At 42.6% G+C, this 9,878-nt stretch overlaps 1 protein-coding gene across 4 annotated transcripts in view; it reads left to right on the forward strand.

Moving 5' to 3' along the window:
- LOC147604027 (uncharacterized) overlaps positions 1–8,059 on the forward strand; it is a 77,597-nt gene extending 69,538 nt beyond the window's left edge. The window contains exons 12-16 of one of the 4 annotated variants that reach the window (XR_015265411.1): positions 5,780–5,939; positions 6,267–6,318; positions 6,479–7,174; positions 7,568–7,664; positions 7,758–7,956. Coding sequence is in view for 1 of the 4 variants with exons in the window: in XM_086795252.1 (XP_086651378.1) it covers positions 5,780–5,939; positions 6,267–6,318; positions 6,479–6,962 (696 nt within the window). In the remaining 3 variants the exon portion in view is untranslated. Of the gene's footprint in view, positions 1–5,779; positions 5,940–6,266; positions 6,319–6,478 lie in introns of all 4 variants that reach the window. The other 3 variants (XR_015265409.1, XR_015265410.1, XM_086795252.1) reach the window with 3 other exon arrangements.
- The last annotated feature ends 1,819 nt before the right edge of the window (positions 8,060–9,878 follow it).

A 9,878-nucleotide genomic window follows, 5' to 3' on the forward strand; every position in this document is an offset into this window, starting at 1 on the left:
AAGGTAAATCTGGGGCTGCATCTAGTGGTAAGCCTAAGGGCAAACCACATGCCCATTCAGATTCTATCTCATCTAAAGAGGGTGATACCAAGAAAAAGAAGAGATGCAACTATTGCAGAAAACTTGGCCATCTTATTGAGGAATGTAGGAAGTGTATTGAGAGTGAAAAGAAAAAGAAGCAGCGACGTTTGGGTGCTACTTGGGACAGTAAAGAAGAGGCTAACTTTGCTCATGAGGGATATGCATTAGTGGTTACATGCAGTTTGCTTGCTTCTTGTATGTCTATCTCAGCTGGAGATTGGTACTTTGACAGTGGTGCTTCTAAGCACATCAGTTCTTGCAGAGATCTATTTACCAATTTGTAGGATTCACCTCCAGGTGGCATAGTTATGTGTGCCAATGATGCCTCTTACTCCATCAAAGGCATTGGCAACGTGGAGCTAACAACATGTAATGGGGATAGTTTTACGTTTCGTGACACTTTATATGTACCAGGCAATAATAAGAATCTCATTTCTGTTTTAGCCCTTGCATTATTTGGGTTTAAGGTTCAATTTTCTGACCATTGTTGCTTAGTGTATGACAGCAGAGATTCAACTTCTCTTATGCTTTCTGGGACATTATGGAGTGGCTTGTATGAGCTTGATATGTTTGACAGGAGTACTTATTCTCATGATGCTATGCTTGCATCCACCTCCTGTGTGTTGAGTGACACTGAGTTATGGCATGCTCGGTTTGGTCACTTGAATTTCCCATCTCTTGTACGCTTGCAGAGCAAGGTATGGTGCATGAGCTTCCTCCTATGCAGGTTCCCTTCAAGCATGTATGTGAGGGATGCATCCTTGGAAAGATGCACAGGAATTCCTTTCCTAAAGATGGTGCTATGAGGGCTGTCCGTCATTACTGATCATTCATAAGGATCTTTGTGGCCCCATGAGGGCTCCATCTTTTGGAGGACACTTGTACTTCATCACGTTCATTGATGACTACACTCGGTTTTGTTGGGTGTATGGTTTAAAAATGAAGTGTACAGATCGAGGGGGGGAATATTTGTCAAATGAGTTCACAGCTTACATGCAGTTACATGGTATTTCCCATCAGTGTACTACCCCCTATACTCCTCAGTAAAATGGAGTTGCAAAAAGACGTAATCGTACACTTATGGAGATGGCACGTTGCATGCTCAAGAGCAAGGATCTGCCTAGTAAGTTTTGGCTTGAGGCGGTTATGTGTGCCAATTATGTGCTTAACCATTGCCCCATTAAAGCCTTGAAATCTATGATTGCCTATGAGGCATGGAATGGCAGGATTCCAGTGGTGACTCATATGTGCCCACACAACAAAGACATAAGCTTGATGCAAAGGCAATCAAATGCATTTTCATTGGTTATAGTACCAAGAGTAAGGGATACAGACTCTATGTGCCTAATACAGGCAAGATCATTGTGTCAAGAGATGTTATCTTTGATGAATATGCATGTACTTGTCTCATGTACCAGACAACCATCTATTGGGTTGGAAGATGTGTTTGATACTTTGTTGCCTTTATTCAATTCCAATGTGGATAATGTAGAGCCAGTTTCAGCTCATTTACAGCCACCTATGCCTGCTGAAAATCAGCAGCTGAACTTGCACCAAATTGATCTTGAAATGCCTCAAATTGATCAAGATTCCTTGGGTGATGCATTGGCAGAGGAAGATGCAGATACTAGGAAGTCAAAAACTGTTCCTAGATGGCTGGTTGAGACTTTGCGTGATAGCAAACAGTCTGCATTTATGCCAGTGCTACTTCTTGCCATGCATCTTCACATTATGTGGATACAGCTCTTGTTGCCACTGCTTGTAATGAGAAACCCATTTCTCATGTTGATGCATTGGAGGATGACACTTGGGTGGTAGCCATGCGTTCGGAGTTGGACTCCATTGACAAAAATGGTACTTGGGAGTTATGTGACTTGTCTCCAGGCAAGCGTGCTATTGGCACAAAATGGGTTTTCAAGCTTAAGCGTAAGCCTGATGGTTCGGTTGATCGCCATAAGGTTCGCTTGGTCGCCAAAGGGTATGCCCAACGTGAGGGCATTGACTACGAGGAGACCTTTACTCCCACTTCATGTATGACTACCATACGTACTGTTATTGCATTGGTTGCCAACAACCAATGGCATGTACATCAGTTGGATGTCAAAACTGCCTTTTTGAATGGTGATTTGCAGGAGGAAGTTTATGTATCTCAGCCTCTTGGCTTTGTTCAAAAATGTGCAGAAAGAAAAGTATGCCGTTTACATAAAGCACTATATGGTCTCAAACAAGCTCCTCGTGCTTGGTACCACAAAATTCATGCATACTTAACTGCCAAAGGGTTTCATAATAGTTCAGCTGAAAGTACACTTTATGTTCGCCACATTGAGAACAATATTCTCATCCTCATTCTTTATGTGGATGACATGCTTGTCATTGGCCTTGAAGAGGGTGATATTTCAGCTTTTAAGGCTGATTTACAGCATGTATTTGATGTCACAAACATGGGGCATTTGCATTACTATTTGGGCATACAGTTTATACCTTTTGAGGGGGGTATCATGTTATCTCAGTGCAGATATGTTGAACAGCTCCTTGAGCGTTTTCACATGACAGATTGTAAACCTGTTTCTACTCCTATGAACCAGGTTTAAAACTATCACTTGAGCATGCTGGTGAGTCTTTTGATGTTGCCACCTATCAGCAAGTTGTGGGATGCCTTATCTATTTATGCTCTACTCGTTTGGACATACAGTATGCTGTTTCTCAGTTGAGCAGATTCATGCATTGTTCGAGCACTATGCATTGGCAAGGGTGTAAGCGTGTCTTTCGCTATCTTAAGGCATTGCCAACTTTGCCTTGTTTTATGGCAGTTCTTCTACACTATGCTTGCGTGCATTTACAGATAGTGATTGGGCAGTTTGCTATGACACGCGAGTGTCAACCAATGGTAACTGTTTTCTTCTTGGTGACTCATGTATCTCATGGCTCAGTAAGAAGCAGCCTAGAGTGGCCACTTCTAGCTGTGAAGCTGAATACAGGGCAACCTTTACAGCTACTGTGGAATGTGTTTGGCTATGGTGCCTTGTAGCTAATCTTGGTGTTGGACATTAGTCCCCTACCACCATTTACATTGGCAGTCAAAGTGCTTTGGCAGTTGCACGAAACCCAGTATTTCATGCCCGCACAAAGCATATTGAGGTTCACTATCATTATGTCAGGGAAAGGCTCCATGCAGGAGAGATTGACTTGGCTTATGTGTCTACACATGCCAATATAGCAGATGGGTTTACAAAGCCTCTTTCAAGGAAAAAGTTTGAAGCTTTCCGCAAAGGTTTGAGCTTACAGCCTCTACCAGGGTAGTTTGCTACACCCTGTCTCTGTTCACACCATTCACTTGAGGGGGGTTTGTTGGTCATGACCACTCCCGGCTAGTTCAGGTGTGAACACAGCTTACTCACGGGTACTTTTTCCCTGTGACTGGACACAGGTTTTTTCTCGTGTGAACACGCTTATGTGTGTTGGGCACTTTGCCCTAGGCTACTTCATGTACTCACATAGTACTTTCATTATTATTATTGAGTACATCTTTTCCAGCACTCTTGAGCTTCACTTGTTTTCTTTCTCTTGCAGTTGTGTGTGTGTGTGTGTCTGTGCGCAGGCTTCTCTCCCATACCCAACAGTATACATGTCATGTGCATGGCAACATGGACGTGCTAACCCAGATTTGCAAGCATGATTTTGGTTTGGTTAGGGCTTTTGTAGGTTTAGGATGGCACAGGAGCAAGTCCAAGGGATTGGACAGCAGTCGGTCAAGAGGGTTGAACCACACGTGTGAAAGTCGGTAGCATAAATATGATTTATTATCTCTTTCTGTTGGTCCGCTTGTTCTAGGGCATCATGTGAGACTATATAAAGGCTTATCAAATCATTGTGTTAATCGCCTAGTGTCCCCTTGGGGATAGATCATAAGACTAGATAGACAGGACTTTTCATAGTCAGGACTCCTTTTAGGTGTGCTTCAAGCCACAAAGACTTGTATATACCTTTTTGATATTTATGAATATACAATAGGATTCAGGGTACAAGAAAAGTGCATAAGAACAAGGCCCAATGGAAGTAACAGCAACATGGAAGAAAACAATGAGATTGGTGAGGCTGTACAATAGATGCCTGCAAGAATGGCAGACCTGACAGTCGGATGGCACTTGGGGCATACCAGGAAATGCTTTCAGAGTAACGGTTCCAAGGTATGATGATCATCCACGAGGAGTGGTGCAAGGAAACCAAGGATCAGTCTCGGGAAAGAAGATCATGGAAGTGTTCAGGGACATGGCATGAAGGACAGGGGATAGAGTAGAACTGATGCACAGATCTACACCAGACTCTGGAGGGAATTTAGAGGATCAGTCTCGGGAAAGAAGATCATGGAAGTGTTCAGGGACATGGCATGAAGGACAGGGGATAGAGTAGAACTGATGCACAGATCTACACCAGACTCTGGAGGGAATTTAGAGGATTGCAAGGTTTTCAGGAGAAAGGTTGCAAGGCCTTGAAGGATGACAGTGTGGGTTTTCATGAAGGGACAACAAGGGATGATGATATGGTCAAGGATTTGGAAGCCCGTCATCTAGTTTAGTAGAGGGGGATGTCATGTGCATGGCAACATGAACATGCTAACCTAGGTTGGCCTGCTCCAGGGCATCATGTGAGACTATATAAAGGCTTATCAAATCATTTTGTTAATCATATAGCTCCCCCTTGGGGATAGATCATAAGACTAGCATAGACATAGGACTTTTCATAGTTAGGACTGATTTTAGGTGTGCTTCAGGCGACCAAGGCTTGTATATCCTTTTTTGATATTTATGAATATACTGTAGGATTTAGGAAAACTTTATTGCTCTCTTCTCTCTTCTCTCTTCTCTCCATCTATCTTTTGCATGACTGCATCAGTGTTCTTGAAAAGCATTTAGGGCTGAAAGAAGACTCCCAGAGCTTCCGTGTGACAATACACATACAAGGGTAAGCACTTATCTAGAATACGTACTTGCTAAACACAAAATCCAAGCACAAAAGCAAAGTCTGCTTCCATAAGTGGATAGGCTCGCAATGTTTAACTACAGAAATAGTCAATGTTTATACCCCAATGGTGTGGCAAATCTCATGTGACATACCGCATGGAGCCCAAACCTAGCCAGTCACATTTTACGTAATTCCTTGCTCAGGTCTGCTTGTTAATATGAAAACTGCTGCCCTATTTCGCTCTTTGGTTCCTATAAAGAGTAGCAGGCTATTCTATTTCACCACTCATACCAAATCATTCATTGGTATTTGGTAACACTTGTGTATTGGATATAATGGGCCTTCATTGAACAAGATCCTGTGTACACAAGCACAGTACACACTATATTCTGACAAACTTGGTTATATTTGTCAAAGTGCTTACTTTTTGGTCCTGCATACAAGCACACTGTACATGCATGCATTGAGAGACATGCTGCGCCCTGTGCATACGACTTATTCTACGGTGAAAATTTTGGTGATTTTTCCTTCCTGAGGGTATCACATTTATTTGTTGAGGTTCCATGGATGTTTCTTTGATGTTCCTAATCGGTAACAAGTTTTGCTCGAGTGAACAGCTCAGATCGTCTGTATTGAGTCAAGCACTGGAGTCCTTTGGTTTTATGAGCTTTTGTGGATCCTTAATTTATTCTTGTTATGACATGCTGTTGCTGCACCTTGTTTTTACTTTCTGCAGTTTCCCAGTCTGACTTCAATGCAAGCAGCACTTCCAAATTTGAATATGGGCTCCGTATCAATACCAGGGCCTGGATTGGGTGCCTATGGGCCTCAATGGAGTCAGACAAATACGATGGTTCCACCACAAGCTTCATACCCACCTGCACCTGTTCCTCCAGGTGACGCATGAGATTTACCACGATCATATTATCACGTGTGATTTGACTGGCGAATTTGATCATCGTAGGGCATGTGTGATTTATGAACGAAACCATGTTTGTGTAGATGTTGTTGAGCTCGTATTGTGTCTGTGTATGCCATAGTACTTGCAAGAGATCTTCTGCATTGTCTTCATACCTTAATCATCTCCATCCCGTATTATGGCCATTGCCACCCTCTCCTTGCACCAGTCTTTAGTGTGTGTCCACAAGCTACCCCTCGTGAGTTTCCTCAGATGATTGGTGTGTCGTTATTTATGATTGTTTCATTATATTCAATTGGTGCAGCAAGTGGACTCTTTATTGGTCAGCAAATACCGAATGCTATGCCCCAAATGATGTAAGTTTTCAAACTTTTTGAGATTGCTACCGTTCCAATGAAAAAGGTTTTTCCTCCCGGTGTAAAGTTTCTGGAAAGGGTGGTATGCACTGATGCACTGAACTGCATTTGTCGTTGACCATGTTGATTCTAACATGATGAGATTACTGTACTGCTGTAGGCATGGCTCAATGGGACCTTCCTTTGGAGTAGGCATGCCTGGAAACTTTTTGAGTGCACCCAAGCAAAGCACTGAGTCATTTTTCCCTGCCCCTAGTTTTTCACATGTTCCTTCTCAGAATTCATTTGGCAGAGGGGCAGATTCTTTGTTTACTGCTCAAGGGGCTGGTGCTCAATTCCCTTTACAAAATCCAGTAGGGCCAGCTGGTGGAAATGCAGCAAGCTCGAATTCATTTCTCCCTGGTCAAGTAGGTCAGCAACGGCTTATCTCTCAAAGCTCACTTGGATCGCTAAGCAGCATGCCAGGCACAGATTCTTTGTTTCCTACTCAACCTCCACTTCAAGGAGGTCAACGGCTCATCTCTCATAGCTCACTTGGATCTTTAAGCAGCATGACAGGCACAGATACTCAGTTTCCTTTGCAATCTTCATCTCAGTTTCCTACACACAACTCTCTGGGTCCTGTTGGCAATCCATTTGGTTGATGACCTATCTTATGATACATTTGTTAATTCTGAAAAGACTCTTTACGATGAGTTGCAGAAGAGGTGGGGTGTTGTTTTACTTCTGGCTGCAGGAGATGAAGCTGAACTATATGCTTTGCGAGTCCATGGATCTCGGCTGCTGTATCATGCGGATCAGGCCCTGTATGTGTATACGGAGGTCCTGGACAAAAATTTTTCGACTTCTCCATAAGGTAGACAAGCTACGCCTGTTGCTACAGAATATTTGAGTTAGTAACTTTCAGAGCTTACGGAGTGTATGGGCAGCCATCTTTTTGAGTGGGGGATTTTCCAGTGATCTGTGAGACACTACCACATTCAGCGTACCTCTCTCAGGTGCTGAGGGCTGCATGTATCGACTTGATTTTCAAAGCGTCATTGTCCACGTATGGGGCTCGGTATCGTAGCTGCTTCTGTAATCTGTAAGTTGGGTGCACCAGCTGGAGAGTCTGCAGAAGTCTCAGGACTCGCAACCCATGCTCCTTTGGGATGATTTATTGAACTGTAGCGTCGGCTGCTATCAGGATGCATGTTAAGGTGTCCTAAATAATTCTCAAAGCTTTATTTATTTTTTCGTATTTTCGTAGGATGTGTCGGAAATAGCTGGTTTATTTTCCAAAAATTGGGAACTTGCTAAACCTTCGGATGAAACTCATCTTATGTTAGGAATCAGCTCTCGGTGAGGTGCGCGAATCAACTCTTAACAGCTAGTTTTTTTACTCGATGTTTCTGCATCGGTGACCAAGTACTGATGGTCTTTTCTTAGGGTCTATACAGACACAGATGCCTTGCCCATGAGGGGTGTCGCTGGAGGGGATGTTCCCCTGCCCATGAGGGATGGGCGGATGAGATTTGTAATGCCTCTTCTAGATCGTCTCTTCCTTTCTGTCAAGCTCTTATTTTGAGGGTTTGGATTCACCTAGGATTCTGGTAAAAACACGGTGGTGGTGAGAGTAAAAAATTGTTGGCTATTGTCTCACATGATTAGGGTTTCTGGTTTTTTTATTGGCTCCTTCCGCAGTTTTTTAAAGCTGCCTTGTGTCCTTTTTGCTTGCTTGCACGTATATTGTTTGCTTGCACTTGAGGCTTGTTATTCTAATGTTTTGCCCCTTAATGTTTGAAAGTGTTGTTCAATCTCATTAAACTTTTGAGATACTATGATGCTCTCCTCATTTGCAAAGACGGGTTCCTTGTTAGCCTCCAGTATTTGTGTAGGAATTTCATTGTGGTTTGTTTATCAGGCAGTTTTCATCTACATTTTAGAAATATGTAAAGTTGAAGGGCCTTATAGGCTAAACAGGGACAACAGGGTGTAACAGACATGGTTGTTAAGTTTGTTAAAGGTTTTATAGAACGTGTAATGTTGAGACTATAGTCTATTGAAGGTCCACAGGGAATCATAGAATTAGAATGTTATGAAATTATTTAGTTTCTCAGGTGATGTCAAGAAAGAGTCCATTCCTGTTTTCGTTTGTAGCCAAATGGTCTCTTGGACGAAGTAGATGCCTTAACTTCTCAAAAGCATGGGGCTTATTTAAGAGTATGGCCACGGTGGTTGGAAAGAAGGTTTTGGCAATGCCTTCACAGACAATTTGGAATGGTAAATAATCTCACGTTGCTTGCGATGAGGAATTAGTGACTTGACAATTATGTTCATTGGATGTAAGCAACTTTATTGTTGGGGGTAATAAGGTCCTCTTTTTGTAGTTTTCTCCTGTCTGTTTATATGTGCGTTTTTTGAAATTCAGAGTTCAGACTATATTCGAACTTACAATGGGCAATTGTCCTACCTCTTGGTGGGTCTTTTACTCGATATAGTAATTTTTTAAGTCAATCCATACTACAACAATGAAGCATAAAAAAGAAGGTTTGACTTTTGGCTTGTAGCCTTTGATATCTTTATCATCTTGCCTGGAAAAAATATCACATGGTGTATGGATGGCCAATGCATCTGCTATGAGGCCCAATTATCTCCACAAAAATATGTCCCATGCCATGATGAGTGCCATTTGTCAGTTGAGAGTGCTGTCACATTGTCTTTGGTATGCAGGTTATGTAGCATTTAGGAGACAAAGTTAAGAGAAGCACTGTGTTAGTAGATATGCTCAGTCGAGTATGAGAAACAAGATGCAAACACTCTATTCATGCCGTGTTCAAGAGGTGGGATGTCACAACCATTGACCTTTTGGCTTTCACCAGAGCGCTTGGTTCCACATGAGATCTGCCAAGACAGATAGACATGGAGAAACCAAACACCTACCAAGCCCGTGACACGGGTGCACCGCATGCTAGTGGAGTCTTTAGAGGGAGAGCACATGCCCTTGTAGAGATGATGAATCCAAGCTTTCTTTTACAAGATTAGTCCATTCTTGAATTGCATGTGCCATGGTGACATTGATGGGAACTTGAACTTTCAATGAGAGTTGACTTTCATATTATGTGTGCGAAAATGAAGATTGTTCTTGACCTTGGAAACATGAGTGGGCTTCATGTGTGGGATATGATGTTATGAAGTGGCTCGCTCATAGTAGTAGATAACAATGCGAAGCGTAATCCGTTTTCTCAAAGACCAACACAATACGTAGGTGGACTTTTTTTTGTGTCAGAAGAAATGTTTTACCACCTTCCCTTTCAACTGCCATCAACAATTGGCATGACCATGGGCAGACTTGGGCTTTAGGAGGAGTTTGAGTGTGGGGTTGTGGAGCACGGTGCATCTACAAAGACGCGTGCGATGCTCTTTGCATGATTGTTAGTAGACATCAATGTTTGTGCTTAGAGCTCACACGGATGTGGAATGCATGCTTGAACTCACCTGTTACATGGGCTAGTCCACTCTAACTTGAAAAAATTAATTCCACATGCCCTAGCTAAAGCGTAGGAGAGGTATAAGGAGTT

Source organism: Cibotium barometz, chromosome 62 (assembly GCF_041138505.1).
Source record: "Cibotium barometz isolate CiBa-2024 chromosome 62, ASM4113850v1, whole genome shotgun sequence".
Lineage (NCBI taxonomy): Eukaryota > Viridiplantae > Streptophyta > Polypodiopsida > Cyatheales > Cibotiaceae > Cibotium > Cibotium barometz.